A 23,081-nucleotide genomic window follows, 5' to 3' on the forward strand; every position below is an offset into this window, starting at 1 on the left:
TGGTTGAAAAATAATCAAAAGAAGGGTATTTCATCACACGTGAAAATTGTATGAAGTTCAAATTTTTGCATCCGTAAATAAAGTTCTATTGGAACACAGCCACACCCATTTGTTCTCAAATGTCTATGGCTACTTCCGTGCTACAACAGCAGAGTTAAGTGATTTCAACAGAGACCATACAGCTTGTAAGACTGCAAATATTTACCATCTGACCTTTTATAGAAAAAAATTGCTAACTCCTGCATTATATAATTCAGGTCACAAGTTTGAATCTGAACTTTCTAACAATGATAAGAGGAATATAGTGTTTTATACCCAGGAGAGAAAAAGCAATCAGCTACTCAAAACATACACACATACTTTTTTCAAAAAGAAGTTTTTTCCATGGAATTTTACAGAACCTATGTGAGACAGCACAACAACTAGTTTCATAGGTTATTTCTTATATTAGCTTCCAGCGTAAACCAATGGTTTCACTCCAAAGTACAATGGTGTTAAGTATCAACTCTTTGGGGGAAATACTGTAGGTCAGTAAGACTTATGGCCCAAGAGAAGGAACAGCATTGTGTCCTCAGAAGGGAGCTTGGGGCACCTCAGGGAGAAATCACGGTTCTGTTATACACAGACAATGCCACAGGGTTCCTCCCCTCAGGGCATGGCTGCAATAAGCCTAAACAATCATGAAGCAAATGTAATTTTGCTCACCTGAGTGCCAATGAAACTTTAGGAGAGCAACTTAATAATGTCTGACTTTGAGCAGTGTGATTGCCTAACATATCCCAAGTATAAAATGTATGTTTAGGTAACTGAAACAAATGTTTTACTCTGTAGTCTTAGAAATCTTATCCCTGCCAAAAGAAAAAGTAAATCTCTGAAAGGACACCAAAGGTCATCTTTTATGGCTTCCCAATCCCCCTGTCAGATGTGGTTTCCCTATAGCTTTCTATCTATACCTCTCATGGGGTTTGTCACACACTCTACTTTGCCTCATTTCTGGCCCTGTCTTGTCTCATCTCTAGATGGCAAACTCCTTGAAGACAGTACTTTCCTTGTCTTTGAGTGCTCCTTCAGGTCAGTTCCTCTCAAGTGCCTCTGCAAAGGTCACCAGAATGCCTCCATGGTCAGCGGGTGGAGGGCAAAGATGACAGGACAGGAGCGCGGCACTGGAAGCAGTGAGGAGGAACCTCTTGAGACAGCACCTGCCAGCAGTGCCCGGGGCCCTCCTGGACTCTGCAGTCTTCACCCCTTTGGCAAGCCCAGATGTGAGGGTGCCTGGCTTAGAGCTCAGGGGTGAGTGGTGGGGAAGAGATCATGGGAGGGGGCTACACTAAGCAAGGAGAAGAATCCTGACACCAGAAGATACCATGTTGAGTCAGGTTGCCTAAGGGGTCATCTTGGGATGGGGGAGGCAGGGGTTCAGCTGGGAGGAGACCTCCTGGGACTCCCAAGAGTATGTAAAACCTGGGTGGGAGGAGGAGTGCAGTTTTGATTCTCGGATCAAGGTAAGATGAGTTAAAGTTTGATGCAAAATAGCCACTGAACTCAGTCAAGACTCTTGTCAATCCTGGCAGCTAAGGTATTCAGTAAAATAAAACAGTAAGTGCCTTACCACTCTTAAGGGACGGAAAAACAGCAGGCTTTTTTTTTTCCCTGCAACTGTACTGTTCATCACATCTGCAAAACTCAGAAGAGCAACAATGCTGTCAAAAATGTTCCAGCCTCGGCGAAAGTAGTTGTAGGGATCAAGCGCAATAATTTTTAGGCACATTTCTGCCATGAAAATGCCAGCAAAAACCTACAGTGAGACAGGGAAGAATGAGAAAAGGAAGCTACTCCTCCTTGAAGATACACTTCTAAGAATGGTCCAAGGGAATTGCAGAGGTTACAAAGAAACAAAATGCATTTTTATTTACTTTGCTGCTCTCCCCCCTCCCCATCATAGTGCCCATTACAATATTACCAAGCTCACAGACATCAGGGTGGAGAATAAATATTATTTCCCAAGGCACAATTGGCTTCTTGATAGAGGGCAGAGTGATAGAAAGTGTCAAGCAATTCTTCCTCTAAGTTCCCTTTAAAATGCCAATAAACATTCCCAAATGAGGGGAGGGGCAGGATATATAACAGCTCTGAAAACTGACGATAAATATCCTCCATAAAGCAGAATCAGAAGGAGTTCACCTAACCACTCAATCTCAACACCTTGATCAGAAAAAAAAAACAAAACATTTAAAGGGGGCCCAGAGCAAAGAATTGAAAAACACTGCTAGGAACAGGAAAACATCTTTAAGCAACTCAATATATAGGCTTACCCTACATGATGAAAATCTTGGGACAAACCCTAGGTTGGTTATGGTTGAAAGGAGGGTTAGTGAGTTGGAATATAATCCTAAATCCTATAATTCACCCACAGAATGCAGGGTTCATTATTCCAGAACAAAATACCAAAAAATTAAAAGGAAGGGCAAGAGTTAAGAAAGTGCTAAACTATGTGATTTCCATGGGCACAAATAAGTGTTTTTGTTTTTGTCTTTGAAACTTAGATAAACACAGGCTTAAAAACATTGCACAATGTTGAATAAGTGGTAGCCAAATTCAAAACTAAATCTATCATCTACATCTTTGTAGAAGATAAAACAAAGCATTTCTTCATAGCAAATAGCATATTCTGACACAGACACAACTAAATAGATATGAGAAAACAACAGTGTGAAAATAATAAGGTAATACAAGAAGGTTGTCAGTAATAAGACTCTCCTCTATAGTTCTGGAAAAGAAAAACAACTCAGAAATGATTTTTAAATCTCCATAATAAAAAAAAATCTCCTTATTAAAAGTAACAGATGATCCATTTTTATAAATAATTTGATGACTTACTATTTATTTTAAAAATCCCTAAAATAAAGTGACACAAGTTAAAAAAGGATAGGCAAAGACAAATCCAAGATAGACGAAAAGAAAAGAAATCAAGGTGGCAAAGAAAACCCAAAGCTTGTATCTGTCTTTTCCCTTTAAATATTGCTATCTACCTCTGCCCAGAGCCACGACCAGTGCCTAAAAGCACGCAGTGTTACCTATTGTAGTTAATTGTGCTGGACTGATCCCTGTCCCCTTTTGAGCTCCTCCTCCGCCTCCTGTCTCCTTCAGGCTTTACGTGTCTAGCCTTACAGCAAAACCCTACATGTCTTGGAACCATTGGTTTGCCATCCAATTCAACCGCTATTCATGGCTTCTTGGGAGCTCAGTGTACTCCCCTGATTCAAGCAATACCAAAGCCTAGAGAGTTCATTTCCAAGTCCAGTCCCACAGAACTGCACAGGCCAGTTGAATCCTGGTCCACCTGTCAGAGGAGGCAAGTTTGGATGTGTTCTTTGGTACCCAAGGCTCCAAAGCCTCCCTCTACCACTGCTATGGGGGTACAGTAGATGAGGTGGCTACCACCTTTGTATTGTGTGTTAATTTATTTTTTTAAAGATTTTACTTATTTATTTGAGAGAGAGAGAGAGAATGAGCTGGAGGAGGGGCAGAGTGAGACGGAGAAGCAGACTCCCCGCTGAGCAGGGAGCCCCATGTGGGGCTCTATCCCAGGACTCTGGGATCACTACCTGAGCCGAAGGCAGCCGCTTAACCAACTGAGCCACCCAGGCGTCCCAAGGTATTGTGTGTTTAGGGAATGGGGTACATGGAATGGAAGCACAGGCTACAAGGCCAGTTCTGCCTGTTTCTCATCAGTTTTCAGGGGCTGGGGTACAGCTGCTGCCTGTGAACTCAGACACCAACAATGTCCCTGTGCCTCCTTCTGTACCACTTCTGGGGAGAGTGAAGAAGAATGTCACTTAATTATCCAGCTTCTGACTGCAAAATGCAGCTTCACCTCAACACCCAGAACAACTAGTCAGTGGGAAATCTGAGAGCGTGGCTTTTGTCATTTCCCACTGCTGGATCAGCAAATGAAGGGATGGACAGACCACTTTTGCAAACTGGGAAGCCCTGCCTAGGAGCATGACTCTGGGTTCTTTGGGTATTCTCTGGAACTTATCTAATAACTCCATCTACCAGGAGGTGCTGAAAGATAGGTCTGCTGACTCTGCTGAGGCAGGAACCTGCAGGCACAGCTTTCTGTCTTCAAGGGAAACAACACTGTCAACCCATTTCTGGGATACATCATCAGGAGACAGCTGAATACCATGGCCTGGAGCCCAGAAGATACCAGCCTGTTAGAAGGTACCATGTGTGTTAGGTTCATCATGCAGCATGAAATATAATCTGATCCACACACACCTACAGAGCACTTCTTCCCAAGGGCAGTTTGGGGAAAGAAACTTAAATGTAGACTGTCTGTAAGGAGAACCACTCTGGCCTTGCCCTGTGGTCCCGCTGTATCCCTGTACCTCCTGAGAGGGACATGGAACTGAGGGTAACCTCAACCTGATGCATAGAAGCAGCTCTGTGAACCAGTTTCTGATTCAATAAGTATAGTGGATTCTGATCAGTGTAAAATAATTAATTAAAAAATACATGCATATACATTGACTAGAGATCCTCTGCAATGCTAAAAATGATCATCTTTGCTAATAGGACCATAGGAAATGAGTTCTTCTTTGTATTTCCCTTATTTGTACTTTTCCTTATTTTTAAAATTAAAAAAAGCGTGTATTGCTTCTTAAGTTGGAAAAATAAAATAAAACCTTAAGAATAAATGGTTAGATATTCTGGTAAGATTAACTCATTGGCTAATTAAGGTAGAACATTCAGTGGGTAATTTTTTGTTATTTCTGATATTTGGGAGACTAATCCTTGGAGGGGGGAAATGCCTTCTCCAGGAACAATAAATAGAACAGCTCATGGGAAGTCTGCTCTCCTATCTAAGTTTTCCCAATTTAACTGGGACTAGATCCATCCAATGAGAAACATACTGAAGCAGGCTGAAGTCTGGAGGCCCCACTACCACTCCATAAGCTCTGCACAACTCCTCCTGGGAAAGTATGCCTCCCACAGCTGCCAGGCCCTGACCCATCTTTCCAGGGGGAATAACAGCTAGTAATAGCAGTCACATTATTTTGTGACAAATGATGTCATCCATATCACCAGGGATCATGGGACACATTACCAGGGTCTCTGGATATGGTTAACGTTTTCTTGATCATCCCAAATGGCTGAACTTTTAAGATGTCTGCTGGCTTCCTGCTTCCCACTGGATGACTAAAGAGATGCCTTAGCATACCAGAGAGCCCACACAGGGCCCATGGAAAATTACTGAACTGGGTAAAAACAAAATCCTAACAGTCATCTTCTCCCTCAACTCTACTTAATGGGACCAAAGACCTAGGCTAGGTTAGGCCATTCGCAACATGTTTAGACTTTGAAAGAATTATAATTCACAGTTTGAAATATTTTTATATTTTAAAAAGCCTGAAGTTACCAAATTCCCTATATGCAACATAGAATCAAAACTCCGGCGCATGTTGTAATGATCCATGGCCAAGAAGATAGTGTTGATGATGATACAGATGGTGATGGCCAGCTCAGTAAATGGGTCAGTCATTACGGTTCTCAGGGCCTTCTTAATGCACACCCACTGGGGGCTACAGTTCCACACGAGGTATTTGGATGCCAGGTTTCCCCCACATGGGAGGCAAGGCTCCTGTGATTTTTCTTGTTCTGGAGAAGGAGAATGTGAAAGAGCAGTGAGTAGTTAGCTCTGAATCCATCTGACTGCTATTGGCCTGAGTGCATTCCTTCCTCCCACTTCCCTAGGGTCTCCTATGAACAACGCCAAGAAGGGCACTGATGGGTGCAGCTGGAAAGTTTTCCCATATGCAACTTCCATGTGGTATAACCATGTACATCTAGTCTTTATACTTGTATTTAGCATCTGGGAGCTGGGCTGCATGGCTAGAGATACAGATATGGAAGCCAATACTGGATGTGAACCCATGAGAGAGAGAAATATAAGCTCAAGTTATGTTCATTCAAGGCAGACCATGGTGACAGCTGTAACAGAGGCACATAGAGCTACCAGGGCTCAAGGGAAGGAGAGGTATTCAGGCAGGGGTATCTACATGCATTGAAAGAAAATGTCCTCTCCAGCTGGTTGAGTTCAGGCCATAAGGCTGCTGGACCCCTGATTTCCCTGGCACCATTTCAGGGACTCATGCCAGCCAAATGAGTTGATACAACAGGCTCAAAAGTGTTAAGGATCAATCTGACCCCACCCTTGTAAGGACTTGAGTCCTGCCTTTGAACCCAACCCCTTAGTTGGGTCCTGGTTACCTGCTGTTAATAAGGTCCATCAGATGGTTCCAGCCTATCTACATAGATCTTCCATCGTCCATGCCAGATTCCTAACTCTAACCTCAAATACAACTGTCAACTACTGGAAACTTCTGTGTCTTCTCTTCTTTGGTCACTATCATTGTCACTGCAACCTCATGTGACTGCCTGGCCTGATTGGGAGGTCCTGTCTGTACTCTTGGTCCCAAGTCCCATCACAAGGCTAGCCAGTTTGCACCACTACCCAAGGGCCAACTCAGGGTGGGCCCACTTCTTCCGAGTCACTTAGCTCACATGCTCCAATGAGGCACAAGAAGTGACTCTGCAGGAAATACAGGGGGCTTCAGAGGGCTTCTGGGGGAGGAGAGGAGAATGGAGGGACATCACTGCAGTTAGGCTCTCCCTGGGGCTGGGAGGCAGAGCTTACCCTGCACGGTGATGGTGAGGATGCTGACCGCGCTCAGGGCCCTCTGTCTTTGGAAGGGGTCCCTGTGCTCATCGAAGTAATCCACTGACAGATTCTGGGATAGTCGTTTGGTTTGCTCTAGGATGTGTGGCTGTAAGAGAAGGCAGGCATGACAGACCTTCAAAGCAAAGAGGCTGCCTCTCCTCAAAACTTCACAAGCTACTTTGTTTCAATGCCACATGCCCCAAAGACACTTCATATCTTATATAGGTCCACTCACTCCCATTTCATGGCACACTGAAGGTTCAGTTTTTGTATTTCATATTTAGTAGATAAGTGCAATATAGTTTGACCATTCATATTTCTTATGCATGCACATTTCCAGGGTCCCAGCTACAGAAAATTTTCTTCCTCTGTGATTTATTCATTGTCAACAAAGAGCAAGCAAAATTTTATAAAAATGAATGAGCAACAGTTCAGGGTACAAAAGCAATAAAAAATTGAATTTAGAAACAATGTTTTTGGGTGGCAGAAGTGGGGGATACATTTAGAAGGGTGGTTTGGGGCCAGATGGTGAAGTGCCCTGAATGGCTGCCTAAATTGATTTGAAAACAGTCAGTAACTTAAAAAGAACAGCCAAAATACATACAACAACTTCTATATACTAAACCTCAAGCACTCCTTCAGGCTGTGCCCAGGAACTTGACTCTCACTTTACCTCCAATTCTACAGTCTCTGGAGGTGAAAAGACATAAATCTCCAGATACCTAGAAAACTATCCATAATGACTTATTTCCCCAGAGTTCTGACCAACCAGGGCCCCAGAGGGAACTATCCCTTGTGATAAGCTATTTTAAAGGCAATCTATAGTCTTTCTATAGCTAGTTCTCTTTCGGTTTAGGGAAAAGACTTCTTATTAGCTGTCTGTTCTTGGTCTATTGTTTTGTGAAATGAGGAAAAACCCTCAAAATATTAAAAGATACTTGCAGTCTCTTCAATATGCTATCACCTGACATTAAAGAAGGCTCTAAACCGAGAGATCTGTCCCTGTCATTCCATCAGAGAGCTGCTCACAGCAGTGAATGAGGTTTGTCCACCTACTTCTGCAAAGACTCCCAGACCCCCTTTCCCCACCCCACCCTCAGGTGTGCACAGCCCCCTTCTGACCACTTCACCTCTTCCTTCCATCTCAGGAAAGTGGCTCTAGTCATTATTCCATGGTCTGTATCTTCAACATTTTCCTCTCCTCTGAAGTTTCTCTCCACAATTAAAACATGTTTGAACATTCCCCACCTCACTGATTAAAAAAAGGGGGAGGGCTTTTTTCCTACCGCACATCTCCCCATAGCTTCATTTCTGCATATCCTGTGGCCTACTCAATATCCCTGCTAGGATGCCCCACAGGCATTTCAAACTTGCCACGTTCAAAACTGAACTTTCCTTCTTCCCCACCGCCAAGACATGTTTCTTTCCTGTCTCAGTAAACTACCCTCTATCAAGTTGGCTACCCAAGCCATCAACCGGGCATCTTCCCCACCTTGTACATCTAGTCGACTGCTGAATCTTATCTTCTGGAGATCACTGCACCCTGTTATTCTCTCTTCATCCTCCCGCCCTAACCACAGTTTAAGCCCCTGTCGCCTCTTGGATTACTGCCACAGCTTTTTTTTTTTTTTTGGTTTTCATGTAGAAAGCATATTTATTTATTTAATTATGTTCATTTAGCCAATATATAGTACATCTTTAGTTTTTGATGTAGTGTTCAACAATTCATTATTTGCATATAACACCCAGTGCTCATCACATGTGCCCTCCTTAATACCCATCACCCAGTTACCCCATCCCCCCACCCCCCTCCCTTCTGTAACCCTCAGTTTGGTTCCTGGAGTCCAGAGTCTCTCATGGTTTGTCTCCCTCTCTGATTTCTTCCCATTCAGTTTTCCTTCTCTTCTGCTATGGTCCTCCATGCTATTCCTTATGTTCCACATATGATGAAACCATATGATAACTGTCTTTCTCTGATTGACTTATTTCACGTAGCATAATCCCCTCCAGTTCCATCCATGTCAGTGCAAATTGTAGGTATTTATCCTTTCTGATGGCTGAGTAGTATTCCATTGTATATATGGACCACGTCTTCTTTATCCATTCATCTGTTGAAGGGCTTCTCGGCTCCTTCCACAGTTTGGCTATTGTGGACATTGCTGCTATGAACATTGGGGTGCAGGTGCCCCTTCTTTTCACTACATCTGTGTCTTTGGGGTAAATTCCCAGTAGTGCAATTGTTGGGTAGTAGGGTAGTTCTATTTTTAACATCTTGAGGAACCTAAATACTGTTTTCCAGGGTGGCTGTACCAGCTTGCATTCCCACCAACAGTGTAAAGAGGGTTCCTCTTTCTCCACATCCTCGCCAACATCTGTCATTTCCTGATTTGTTAATTTTAGCCATTCTGACTGGTGTGAGGTGGTATCTCATCGTGGTTTTGATTTGAATTTCCGTGATGGCTAGTGATGTTAAACGTTAGTCATTTGCATGTCTTTTTTGGAGAAATGTCTGTTCATGTTTTCTGCCCATTTCTTGATTGGATGATGATGATGATGATGATGATTATTTTGGGTATTGAGTTTGAGAAATTTTTTTTTCCAGAATATTTATTTTATTTATTTATTATTTATTTATTTATTTATTTATTTTTAATTTTATTATGTTATGTTAGTCACCATACAATACATCATTGGTTTTTGATGTGGTGATCCACGATCCATTGTTTTTGTATAACACCCAGTGCTCCATGCAGTACGTGCCCTCCTTAATACCCATCAGCGGGCTAACCAATGCCCCCTCCCCCCTCCCCTCTAAAACCCTGTTTGTTTCTCAGAGTCCATAGTCTCTCACACCCAAAAAACAAATAATCAAGTCAAAAAGTGGGCAGAAGATATGAAAAGACACTTCTCTGAAGAAGATATACAAATGGCTAACAGACACATGAAAAAATGTTCATCATCATTAGCCATCAGGGAAATCCAAATCAAAACCACATTGAGATACCACCTTACACCAGTTAGAATGGCAAAAATGGACAGGGAAAGAAACTGCCACAGCTTCTTAACTGGCTGCCTCCAATTCTGTCCTACTCCCGTCCCGTCTCTTCAATACATCTAGGATTTCAAAACTGTCAATCTGGTTGTCACTCTTTTGCTTAAAACCTTTCAAAACTGCTTAGCCCTTGCTCTCTGAGTAAAGGGTGAACCCCTGAGCTGGCTTCAAGGCCTTTTGTGATGACCCCATCTTACTGCTATAGTCTCTCACCACCCACCCTCCAGCTTCATCACATACACACATGTGCGTGTGCACCCACACTCCCAAGTGTTCCACTGGATCATGTTCTCCTGCTCTCCTTTGCCTCCAGGCCTTTGTATGTGCTGTTCCCTCTACCTGTGGTACTCCATTCACTTTTTACCAAAGGATGAAACATTAATTCATCCTCTCGGCACAGACACTGCTTCCAATCCATGGCTCTTTTCCCACTCCCGCAAGTCTGGGTTGGTTGTCTGAAGCAGATGCTGCTGTTGGCTGAATCTATATGTCCCTGGGTCCTACCTGAGGCTTTCCCTGGCGACTTGATCACCCTCTTCCCTAATGCATGCCAAGTCAAAAACCCAGGAAAATGATTATGTCCGGAACCCAGCAGTCTGGAACCAATGAGGGACCAAAGTTGGTGTATAAATACTCTAGTGCCCTCACTCCATGGAGATTAAACTCCAACCACCTTCAGTGGTCACAGGCTTGATAATGAACCTTAATTGGCCACCTGCTCTTCCATGTATCCATTCTTCCCTCTCCTCTTGGTGCTTCCTGGGATCACTTCCTGAATAATCTACTTGTGCTCTAATGTCTCCGTGTTTCCTTTGGAGGGAACACCCACTAAGACACTGCCTCTCCTCTGCTCTCCCATAGCGATCATCATGTCAGTAACCACATTGAACGGTAACTGCCTCCTTGTCAGTGTGTCTTCATCATTAGTTGTCTGTTTCATACATCTCATGTATCCCCAGTAGCTACCCCAGTGCCAAGCAGATAGTAAACATGGTCAACACCTCAAATAGATGCTTGTAAATAAATGGGTCATTGACTAGATACATGGATGTGGGGAAGTAGGCACAAATGGATAAATGGATAAATGAGTAAATGAATGAATGAATCCTTTCAATTAGACTGACAACTTGACCTGTTCCCCTAACAGTACTATACTATCATTAATTTCTGGGCCAAGACTTGCCTTTTTTGTGGAATCTTCATCAGAATCTGATCCTGGAGGCTGGTCTTTCCCAGAGTCTCTCAAAAAAAAGGACTTTCTTTTCCTTTTACCAAAAAGCTTTCTCTTCTTTGGGGAAAAAGATGATGCTTCAAGGGAATTAAGTGAACTTCTGTCAATTCCCATGGCAACCAGAGCCTTAGAAAGTGAACAAAAGCAATTAATAAACAGATTATACCTCCCCATAAAATGCTGCAAATGACCCAAACTTCGCAAGTGTTCTCTCCTCTCTTCTGGAAGCATCATACCATTTAGATTGTTCATCATGTACTTGGAATATGCTAGCTTTGTTATTATTTATCAGAGGCACATATCCTGTTTGTTTACCCACAGAAATTGCAGCCTCAAAGGCAAGGTTAACTCTTTCATATCTCTATCACTAACTCTGAGCACAGAGTCCAGTATGTGCTAGGCACTCAATAAATATTAGTGCCTGATGATGCAGGTATTAGGCAGGATGGGCTCCCCACTGACGAATCTCTGTGGAGCATGAGAAAGAACATGTTCCTGAAATCTTAGAATGGGAAAATGATACCAAGGAAACAATGAGAATGGGCTATAAATATGACAGGAATTTCAAGAAGGGAGAGGTGATCTCAGCTATTGTCTTTAATGGTAGAACACCATTACTGCTTTCCCAAACCCTGCCAAGCAAAGGCCCTGAACACATACATCTCCAGATTCCCATAAGAAATCCTGGACCAGAGCCTTAGTTTACATATATGTACATTTTATCCTCTAGCCAGCAGTCCGGGGTCTGTCCTAGAAGGCCCGGATTTCAGAAAATCTAGGGTTCCTGGTTCTTAAGAGCTCTGTGCCTGGACTTCATAGTGAGAGACAGCAGCAGAGCCAGTGTTCACAGGGCTTCAGTTCCCAGAAAAGCACCAGTAGAGAAAGCTCTGAGATCAGGTCTCATGGCCTCTGCAGTACGCCCCCACCCAAGCAGACCCCACCATCTGACACTGCGTGCCCTTACCTCCTTCTCCTCCTTCAGCAGCCGCTGGGCTTCCTGGAACATCTTCTCCTTGGCCTCTGTCTCAGCAGCTACATTTCTGTTCTGTTCCTCATAAGCCATGGTGACAACAGCCAGGGTTAAGTTAATCAGGTAGAAAGAGCCCAGGAAGATGACCACCACAAAGAAGAAAACTGAGTAGAGCCCTGAGGCACGCAAGGTCTGCAAAGAACAGAGCACACACTTGCTTCTAAAACCTTTTTCTACAGAGGGGGCACCGTCACCTCAAGCAGACATCATACAGTTGCAATCGGTCCTCCTCCTCGTCTATAGCCTCCCATCACCCAGGGACTCTTGATGCCCATCAGTGAGCAGATGCCATCCTTATATTCCCACTTAAGACATGGTACTTTGCTATGACTTTCTCAAGGGTAGTTGCATTTTAGAATTTAAAAGGCAGGAGAGAAAGGAATGCTTCATGAAAACTGAAGCGCTGGTGGTGGAATCCGGAGAGGGCTAACGTTTCTAGGAAGAGGAGATGGTTTTTTATGTTTCTAACAGAATATCTAAGGTAGAATTTAACAGTACAACTATTGAGGATGATAAACAGATGACAAAGGAGGAGGGTAGATGATAAGTTATGAATAAATGACAGAAAGATGAGTGATAGAGAGGTAGGAAGGAGTGGAGGGGGGAGGGTGGAAGGAGAGGGGGGAAGGAGAACGAGAGAGAATTAGATAACCTGTTGATAAAGCTTCTCCCAGGAATCTTGGGTCATAAGCCGAAACATGGCAAGAAAAGACCAGCCAAAGTTGTCAAAATTGGTATAATTATAGTCAGGATTCCTTTTGGTGTGTGTGCATTGAAAATTTTCAGAACAGGCACTAGATGGAAACAACGGAACAGAGGAGGAATTACGTTCCCTGCAGGCCAGTTTCCCTCCCACCCCCCACCCATCCCAGCCAAGGCACCAGCTCTTCTGAGGGCCACGGGCTCATAAGGGAAAGTCCTGGGTGCAGACTATTTATAGAGGGGCCATGCCCCACCTGCCAAGCCTTCCAGCCTATCCCTTACTGAGGGCACTCACTGACTCTTTTCAGATGGATTGATTAGTAAGCTCATATCAGCAGGTTTTCATTAAAAATTAAGTGCAGTGATACAGTGAACAATTAGTGGTAATAAAGGGCAAGAGAAACACATATGCACCAGTATACATCTTTTACAATACATATATGAGATTGTTCTTTGACTATTCTCTTGAGCCTTGCTTTTTTCATGGAACAATATAGCTTGGAGGTCTTTCCACACAAGCTATACAAGGAAATATTTCTTTTCATGTCTTATAGTTCTATGATTTATTTAATTGCTCTGCTAGTGGTGAAGATTTAGGGTTTCAGTTGTTAACAGTCTTTTGTTCTCATTACCATTTGGGTCTTATTTTACAAACAGTAGATCTCTTGCACATAGGTCTTTGCCCACATCACCAAAGCACACATCATTAAGTGCATCTATCAGATAATACTAAGGGTAGATACTTTCTTCATTTTTAATAAATATACTATTTTGATCAAAGTAATACATGCATGTGGTTTAAAAATCATGTGGCACCAAGCGGCTTGTAATGAAAACCATTCCATCATTCTTTAATTATCATTTACACACTGCCAAGTCAACAACTTTCAACTTTTTATGTCCATATCTTTAAAGATAACATTTATGCTGATATATACCAATTTTAGTCCTTGGTGATTAAGTTCCTGCTAAGATGAGAGTTAGCTCCTCAATATCCCATCCCACTTATCACTACTTATATCCCTCGTTTCAAAAAATACTGTGGCCTGTGTCAATGGCTCTCTGGGGTTGGATACGTTTTCTCCTTGGCTCTTGTGTGTTGCTTTTTCCAAGTTTTACTTTCTCATTTTTCTGGAACAAATTTCAAGTGGCTTCTTAAGAAGACTGGGTGATCTTTGCATATGTGAGTATATCTTTATTCTACCTTCACAGCTTGATTGATTGTTTGGCCAGAAGTAGAAATCTGATTTGAAAGTAATTTTTCCTTAGAAATATGAAGGCACTGTGCAGTTATTATCCTGTGTGGCTGTTGAGAATTCTGATGCCATTTTGATTTTTGTTCCTTTGTGGGTGACCTTTTTCTCTTTGGTTTTAGAATCTTTTCCCCGAAAGTCCACAATAATGCACTTGGCATGGACCTTCTTCACTCATTGTGTTGGGCACCTTGTGGGATGCTGAGGGACTTGCATCCTTAAGCTCAGGAATATTCTCTGTATTGTGGCATTGCTAATTTTCTCCCTTTTGTTTTTTCTGTGCCCTATTTCAGGAATTTCTATTTAGTCAAAAGCTGGAACTTCTGGTTTGATATTTATTCTCATATTCTCTGTCTCTGTCTTTTGTTGCTACTTTCTGGACTATTTCCTCTACTTGACCTTTTAATTCTATTACTGATATTTTGTAATCATGTTACCAAAAAAAAAAATCTTTCTTGCTTAGTGACTATTCCTTTTTCATAATGAGCTATTTTTGTTTTTATGCATATAATATCTCTCTTAATTCACTGAGGACCCTATTTAAAGTTTTAAAAGTCCTTTTTTGTTCTCTCTGAACTGTTGCTTTGTCCATGGTTCTTATGGCCTGAATGTTTGGGTCCTCCTGAAATTTTTGAGTTGCAGTCCTAATCTCCAATGTGATGCTGTTGGGAGGTGGGGCCTGTGGGTGGTGATTAGGGTGGGAGGGTGGAGCCCTCATAATGGGATTTGCACCCTCATAAAAGAGACCCCAGAGAGCTTCCTTTCTGCCATGGGAGGACACAACAGAGAAGACTGCCACCTACAGCCAAAAAGAGGGCCCTCATTAGAACCCAACCAAGCTGGTGCCCTGATACTGGATATCCAGCCTCCGGAACTGTGAGAAATAAGTTTCTGTTGTTTGTAAGTCACCCAGTCTACAGTATTTTGTATAGCTGCCTGAACTATGACAATGTTCATTTTTCCTGTTTCTTTATCTCGGCCCCCTTTATGCCAAAGACTTTCTTCAGCTATCTGGTGAGCCTGGGCTGTTCAGTCACATTTAATCAGAGGTCCTGACAAGTTGATTGGGAGTTTGCTTGGTGGGCAGAGTAGGACTCAGTGAGTGGTAGGCTTTGCGTTAGGGTGACTCAGAAGGAAGACATCCATTGTGCCTTCTTCCCCACCAGACCTCAGTGAAACCCTGTGAAGTCCCAGCACCCTTATTTTCCAGGAATCTATTGGGGCTGAACCTAACATACTTGATTTATCTTACTTCTTGGTCACCATTCAAGATATTAGCTTGTTTTGTCCAATATCCCCCTGTCTACATATGCCTTCCTGTCAACATATACAGGTAATTAAGTCTCTCCTCCAGTGGTCCCATCTCGGCAAAAACTTCACCAGTCATTCACCCCAGAAGCAAGAGAAACACCTCTAACAGTTTTCTCCCCTCAACACATCCACCACCCTCCCACACATACACTTGAGCACAGTGTACATGCCAACCCCCTTCTTCAAGTCACTATCTTGTTCTTTCTGTCTCCTAAATGTCTTTGGAATTCATCCATCCATTTCTCATCATCTCCACTGCACTGCTTCGTGACTTTCATCTGTATCAACCTAGTCTTCTAAGTGGCTGCCTTATCTGCTCTAGGCATCCATTCTCCACATAGCAGCTGTAGTGACTTTTACAAACAACTAATCTGCTCAGGTCTTGTTTCCTTTGTGATCAATGTAAAAATCCTTGGCACTGATGGGCTACCAGGTCTTGCAGTGTTAGTTCTAGTCTCCTGCCTCTGCTTAAGAAGCTGCTGGGCTTCTTACTGCCCCTGAGCTCATGCCCTCAGGCCCAAAGCCTCCCCCCTTACTATTCTGTGGACTGAAATTGTTCACTCTATATCCTCACCTACCAGAACCTCCTACTCATGCTTTAGATCCACATTGTGGTCACCAGTCAGTTGGTTCTCAGGGAAGGAGGCAGCAAGTAAAGGCTGAAAACCAGGCCTGGGCCCTGGACAGACAGAGAACTGCCTATGAAGGTGACCTTAGACCTGCCATCTCCTTGGAAACTACTGTGTTATGATCAATGGGGAAGGTCATGTACTAGGAGTTGGTCTTCTATAAAACTCCTGAGCTTTGAGACTACACCTAGACTAGAGAGCTATGATTGGTACACAAGCTTAGAGAGATGAGGACACGATAAGGACCAGTTAGAAGCCAAGGCTACTGTGTCTATGTGTCCAAGTGGCCGACCCCACCTTGGATTTTGCCTACAGTAATTGTACTTACCCTGTGTGGGGTAAAGGAAGCACTGTATGTGACAGCTGTTGGTCCCCTCATTAAATGAAAGCACTGTGGATGCAGTGTGTCCTGTTGCAGATCATTTTAGAGAACTCAGTAAACCTTTTATTAGAATAAAGTCTATGATGTCTTGTGAGTTTGACTGAATCTGAACCTATGACGACCCAGGTGGCATTAGAGGACACTTCCCTCATTTTATAGACAGGGTTATACCCTCTGTTCAATTTCTCTCAGTACCTACATGTCTCTCTTAAAACACTCATCACACTTTCAAGGAGTCAAACACACTTTCTCTCCTTCCTGTGAGATGCCAGATTCAAGAGGAAAGTGATCTCTAGCTCATATTTGCATTCGTTGGGGCTACCACAGAATTTGGTATGCTATTAGCCTTTGATACATATTTGTTATTGAGGAACAAATTTAGCCTATTTTATCAGAGTGACTAGCATATTATCTTAATTTGAAATACACTAATTAAATCATCCTGAATTGAATTTCTCACCACAGAGAGCACTGATACTCTGGAAGAAAGAAGGGTATCCCTAAAGGGCCAGAGAGCTATGAGCCTCTAGGGTGAATGTGTATGAACACACGTACAACTGTATATGAAATTAGAGGCAGTGGTGATCAACACATGAGCAAACAGAGGAAGATGTTCAGATAGTCTTGCATCAGGTCCATGCCACTGGACAGGAAATAAGGACTCCACGGGGCTCTCAGTCATAATGTTCTTCCTACCCTTTGAAAGTCTTGAATACCCATTTCACAAAGTCAAAATATCACATTTTCAGTAGGTTTCTTCAGCTATAAATTCAACATGACTTGGAGAAAGCTACTCTAAACACTTGGAAATAATTATTATAATATTAACTATAATTAAGTGTATAATTTTACTATTAATTTTTAAATTAATGAATTAATTTTATTATTAATAATTATAATAATGAATTATTAATAACTTAATAATGCATGTCTAAACTTGCCTAGACACATGAAATAATCAGTACTGTTTGCCACATTATCCCAAAAGGTCCACCGGTACTGTGCTTGGGAGAAAAATGGAGATATGAACCTCTTACCTGTTACCCATCCAGATGCCACACATTCTGAATTCAGAGGAATTTTTCTTTTCAAAGCAATTGTCTGAGAAGGAAAGAATCATAAATTCAGATTAAAAAAACAAACCTGAAAGGAAAGACAATAGGAAATATGCCAGATTTGCTTGAAATGAAGGGTTTGGAATCCTCTGAAATGATCAAAGTGGATGGCCAGAGAGGAACCAGAGCCTAACCCCTCAGGAAGGAGTAAGAGAAAAGGAGGGAAAGGAAGAAGGAAGAAGGAGGAGGAGGAGCAAGCAGCGACACCACCATGCCCCTGAGGCCCCTCAGTGCATAGAACTGCAGCAGAGGCCATGCCCTGGGGGAAGCTGGACACAGACTCAGCCCAACACAGTAATGGAGAGGGCTTAGCCACATGAGATCCCGGACACATGAAATTGCTGTAGGGTTGACTTCAGTGTGGAGAGGATGCAACAGGAAAAGAAGTGATATCATTGGAGAAAATACCCAAGGAGGAGGGCTGGGAAGTTGCTGGACAAATGCAGGCATTCTGAAGACTTCTGCAAAACATGACAAAGAATCAGGCAGATCCATAGGGGAAGAGATAGGAGCTGACACCACTTGTGTGGATGTGGCTGCAGGCTTTGCCTTCTCCATGGAAACCCAAAGAACGAGGCAGTGCTCTAAGAATGCATCTGTCTGCATGAGAACTCTGGATGGATGAAGTCATCCTTGCTCCTAAGAGACTCTGTAATGCAGATCTATAGATAGTATGAGTGATGACAATAAAAGTTAACCATGCACGGACCAAGATGTGAAAGGTGGAATATTTACCATCAGGGTTATCGATATTCCTACAGTCATTATGGAGACATCTCTGGTTCAGACTTCCCATGAAGAGCTGCTGACCTACCAGGGCGAAGATGCTGAGGCAAAAGAGAGTCAGGATCATCACGTCAACAAGCTTCTTCACAGAGCGCAGCAAGGCCCCAACAATGACCTTCAGACCTGGGGAGGAGAAGGACTGGTGTGGGGAGAAGCCCCCACTTGCACACATAGCAGACAAGGGCAAGGGTCAGGAAGGGAACAGCCAAGGCCTCAAATATCACCCGGCTGCAGGTTGGAATCAGAAACTGGCCTGGCCTAGGATTCTGATGCCATGGGTTCTGGTTCTAACTCTGCCTGAGAAGTTGTATGGCATTGAGTAGTCCAGCAGTCTAGAGCTCAGCCTCTTCATCCTGCCCTGTGTCTGCCACAGGGCTGCTCTGAAAAATTAGTGAGAAGACTTTGAGTAGAAACATCCCATACAGACAACTTGATTACAGTTGTACAGACACCTCACAGCTGAGGATTTCATGCAGCACCAAGGCCAAAATGAGGCCACCCTAGAGGAGACAGACCTGTATTTAACATTCAGTAGTCATCACCTACTACAAGGTATGCAAGGTGCCATGAGACAGTGCTAAATTGGGGGGCAGGGAGCTAGAAGGAGGAGCTTTGTCTGGACCCAGATAATGAGAATATTCTAGGGAAAAAAAACTCAGATTACTACTTATAATAGGTTTTTTTTAAAAATTCAAGAAATATTTACTAAGCTCCTACTGTGTCCATGGCACACTGCTAGGCTGCCAAGATACAAAATAAGAAAGACATAACCTTGTGGTACAATGGTAAATGTTTAAAACCAGCTTTCTGGGGGTGCCGGGGTGGTGCAGTCAGTTAAGCCTCTGACTCTTGATTTCTGCTCAGGTCATGATCTGAGGGTCATGAGATCAAGCCACATGTCGGGCTCTATACTCAGCACGGAGTCTGCTTGGGATTCTCTCTCTCTCTCCCTCTGCTCCTCCCCACCCCTGCTCTTTCTCTCTCTCTAAAATAAATAAGTCTTAAAAAAATAAATCAGCTTTCTGTGTGGGGGAGGAGTGTGTGTGCAGAGAAAGTCCTATCTATAGCATTTACAGATTTCTTTGCTGAATTATGTAGTGTAGATCCCTTTTCTCCCTCCAGAGAGCCCTCTCACCCTGCTGGTTTCAAGCTAAACTACATGACATCCCTGGATGCAGAGCTGGAAAAGGACATGCTCAATCTGCTGGTGAGGAGCCAGAACAAGTCAGCTCCAGTACACCACTGAGTCAGGGGCTCTGCTCTCAGCACAGCTGGAGAGATAAACAACCAGACATGTCTTACAATGTGTGAGATGGCACAAAGTGGCAACGTTTCAACTAATTGGTGTAAACCATGACTGGTAGACTTGAGAACAGAAAGCAACACCTAATGGGAGGCCATGCAGCAAATGACCCTTCCACAGTGTGATGCCACATAAGGAGGAGGCTTCAGGACAAGCTGGGACATTCACTGTATCCCCAGCTGCAGCCAAACAAGCAGATGCTTCAACCTCATCTACACTGGACTCTCATCTATAACAGCATGCTTGAGTCTTCTCCAAAGCAAGAGCATCTGGATGAAAGATGGCTCTGATTCCTGAATAATTTTTACAAAGTCCCTTAAATGATCCTACCTCACATCCTTACTTCCAAAAAGTATCCAAGGATCTTATGAGTTTCATGGGTCAAAATGGAGACTATGTTCACCCGCTTAGAGATGAAGAAGGAAACACTAGAGCTGCTAAGTGACTGCCTGATGTATATATTACCCATTGGAAACACAAGGCAAAAAGGCCCTAAATTTACCTGGAAAACCAAGGTCCACCTTGCAAAAGAGAAAGGAAAAGAGGAAAGGGACAAATTCTACATAAAGTGTCCTTGGCTGCCAGTTTATCACTATGTAGTTTTTTTTCTGAGGTTTCAAAAAATAACCCACTGCCTCTGTTTGAAAGGATCCAAATTGCCTAGAGTTTTGGTAGTGGAGCTAAGCATTGATAGAAGAGATTAGAAGGGAAGGGAAGAAGAAGGGGAGAGTGAAGGACTCCAGAGAGGGAATATCTTTTAGTAAAGATTTTTTAATGTAAAGGAAAAAGGAAGGAGAGGAGAAGGGTATGCCATAATAACCTCATTTTTTATAAACTCTGGTTCATATTCACAACCCATCCTTAGCTTCATCCTGATTCATAGAACACCTTCCTTACATAGCTTCCAGGATCCACCTTTCCCTCTTACTTTCTGGTGGCTCCTGCTCATCCCCTTTGCTGGTTTCTCCCCTTCTCCCTTCACCTTTAAGGTAGTGCCCTGGGACTCAGTCCTTGGCCCTCTTCTATTTTTCATCTAGGCTCACTCTCTTGGTGATCTTATCAGATTTCATGGCTCCAAGTATCATCTATAGGCTCATGATTTCCAAAATGATATCTCCAGCCCAAGCTGCTGCCTGGACCTCCAGACTTGTATACCTCATTACCTACTTGATACTTCCATTTGATGTCTCACAGCTATCTCAAACAGAGCACATCCAAAGCTAACTCCTCATCTGACCCCTAGACCTGCTCCTCTCACAGCCTTCCCTGTGTCAGTCTACGATGACTCCACCCTTCCAGTCACTCAGGCCAAAAACCTTGACTCATCCTTGACTCTTTTCTTTTGCTCACATCACACATACAATCAGCCTATCAGGAAATCCTATTGTTTCTACCTTCAAATTCATAGAGTCGGACAACTGTCTACCAATTCTTCTACCACCATCTGATCTGAGAGCACAACCATCTCTTTTCTTGGATTATGACAGTGGCCTCTTGTGTCATTTTGGGTTCTCTGAGAAGCAGATCCACTGGAACCAGAAGTGCAAGAGATCTGTTGGATGACCTGCCTGTGAAGAAGGGGAAGCGAGTACAGCTGGCTGGGAGAGCATCAGACTATGACACAGGGCTGACACCTGGGAAAGGAGAGTGGTAAGGAAGGAGGACCGGACAAGAAGAGCCTCAGACTGTAGTGCCACTGTGAGAGAGTCTCAACCAGGTTCCTGAGGAGCCCCTGAGCTAAAGTCCTTTAGGACTTTATCCTTTAGGAATGGGCCTGCACTAGTCCCCCTGACATGCAGGGAAAGTGTGATCTTGGCATGAACATGAATGCAGTTGTGAATCCAAAGATGTGGCAGCTGGGATCATCAGTCAGCTATGCTCCCTGCAGCAGGAGATCTGAGTGGCACATTTCCATGATGATCACCATGCCTCCTATCTGATCTTTCTGCTTCCACCTTTGCTCCCCCACATTCTATTCTCCATGCAACAGCCAGAGTAGTCCATTTAAAACCTGTCAGATTAGATGAATGGATAAAGAAGATGTGGTATATATTTACATACACACAGACACACAGACACACAGACACATACACACACACACACACACACACACACACACACAGTGGAATATTACTCAGCCATAAAAAAGAATGAGATATTGCCATTTGCAACAACATGGATAGACTTAGAGGGTATTATGCTTAAGTGAAATAAGTCAGACAGAGAAAGACAAATACTGCATAATTTCACTTACATGTGGAATCTCAAAAACAAAACAAATGAACAAACAAAACAAAATGGAAACTCATAAATACAGAGAACAAACCGGTGGTTGCCAGGGGGATGGGAGGAGGGACATGAACAAAAGAGTGAAGGGGAGTGGGAGGCACAGGCTTCCAGTTTTGGAATTCAGAAGTCATGGGGATGAAAGGTACAGCATAGGGAACATAGTCAATGGTATTGTAATAGCATCACATGGTGACAGATGGGAGCTACAGTTGTGGTGAGCACAGCATAATTTATAGAATTGTGGAATCACTATGTTATACACCTGAAACTAATGTAACATTGTGTGTCACCTCTACTTCCATAAAAACAAATCAAAACAAAACCCCTGCCAGATCATGTGACTCCTCTGCTCAAAGCCCTCACGTGGCCCCCATTTTCTCAGAGCAAAGCCCTAGTCCTCCTAGTGGTTATGTGCCTCCCCTTCACTTATGCGGTCCCACTTCTACCACGCAGCCCCTCACTCTGTCTGCTCAGCCCCACCTATATCCTTTCTATTCCTCAGCCTGCACTACTGGCTGTCACCTGTGCGCAGAACACTCTCTGCCATATATCTGCTTATGAAACTCCCTCACTGCCTTCAAATCCTCTCCTATCTCCCATCCCCCAAGGACACCTATTCTGAGTACTCTATTGAAAACTGCATCCTGCATCCCTGAACCCCTGTGACTTCCAATAGCCCTCATGTTGTTTACTTTTCCTTTTTATTTTTCCATGGCACACATCACCTTCTAAACAGGATAGATAATTACCTCTTAATTATTGTTATTGCTTAGTGTCTGTCTCCCCACCCTGACCCAGAATGTGAACTCCATGAGGGCAGAGACCTCTGTCTGTTCACTCACTGTTATGATATACCCCAAGCAGCTAGCATGGTGTCTAGACATATGCTCAAATACACATTTATTGAATGATCAAATAAATGAGTAAAGCAGAATTTGTTTGGTTTTGGTTTACATGACATCTTGAGAAATTTTATATATAGAAGAACATTCCTCCTGCTAAGAGGCAATGTTGAAAATCAGAGTGACTTACCTGAAACCACTGAAATTGCTTTCAAAGCTCTGAACACTCGGAAGGTACGCAGGGATGACAGACTGAAGATGCTTTCCCTGGCTTCTGGTATGTATGTTGCAAACCTATAAGACAAAGCATAGGAAAAGTCTGGGCCTACTCAGTCCTACAGCCACACTGTATATCTCCACAAAGGCCACAAATAAACATGGGCCCTGTGTCTATCATGGTGAAATCTGGGGCCTCACCTTCTCAGCCTCACC

General features: G+C 43.2%; 1 protein-coding gene across 1 annotated transcript in view; it reads right to left on the bottom strand.

Moving 5' to 3' along the window:
• The window catches only part of SCN11A (sodium voltage-gated channel alpha subunit 11), an 80,990-nt gene that overhangs the window by 35,741 nt on the left and 22,168 nt on the right, over nucleotides 1-23,081 (bottom strand). The window contains exons 6-14 of the mRNA XM_081823002.1: nucleotides 22,840-22,943; nucleotides 18,165-18,338; nucleotides 17,352-17,415; nucleotides 12,690-12,831; nucleotides 11,972-12,169; nucleotides 10,960-11,133; nucleotides 6,701-6,830; nucleotides 5,423-5,661; nucleotides 1,610-1,795 (exon numbers count right to left, since the gene is read on the bottom strand). Of these exons, the coding sequence (XP_081679128.1) occupies nucleotides 1,610-1,795; nucleotides 5,423-5,661; nucleotides 6,701-6,830; nucleotides 10,960-11,133; nucleotides 11,972-12,169; nucleotides 12,690-12,831; nucleotides 17,352-17,415; nucleotides 18,165-18,338; nucleotides 22,840-22,943 (1,411 nt within the window). The remainder of the gene's footprint in view (nucleotides 1-1,609; nucleotides 1,796-5,422; nucleotides 5,662-6,700; nucleotides 6,831-10,959; nucleotides 11,134-11,971; nucleotides 12,170-12,689; nucleotides 12,832-17,351; nucleotides 17,416-18,164; nucleotides 18,339-22,839; nucleotides 22,944-23,081) is intronic.

Source organism: Leptonychotes weddellii, chromosome 1, assembly GCF_054177405.1.
Source record: "Leptonychotes weddellii isolate Sample4059 chromosome 1, ASM5417740v2, whole genome shotgun sequence".
Classification (NCBI taxonomy): domain Eukaryota; kingdom Metazoa; phylum Chordata; class Mammalia; order Carnivora; family Phocidae; genus Leptonychotes; species Leptonychotes weddellii.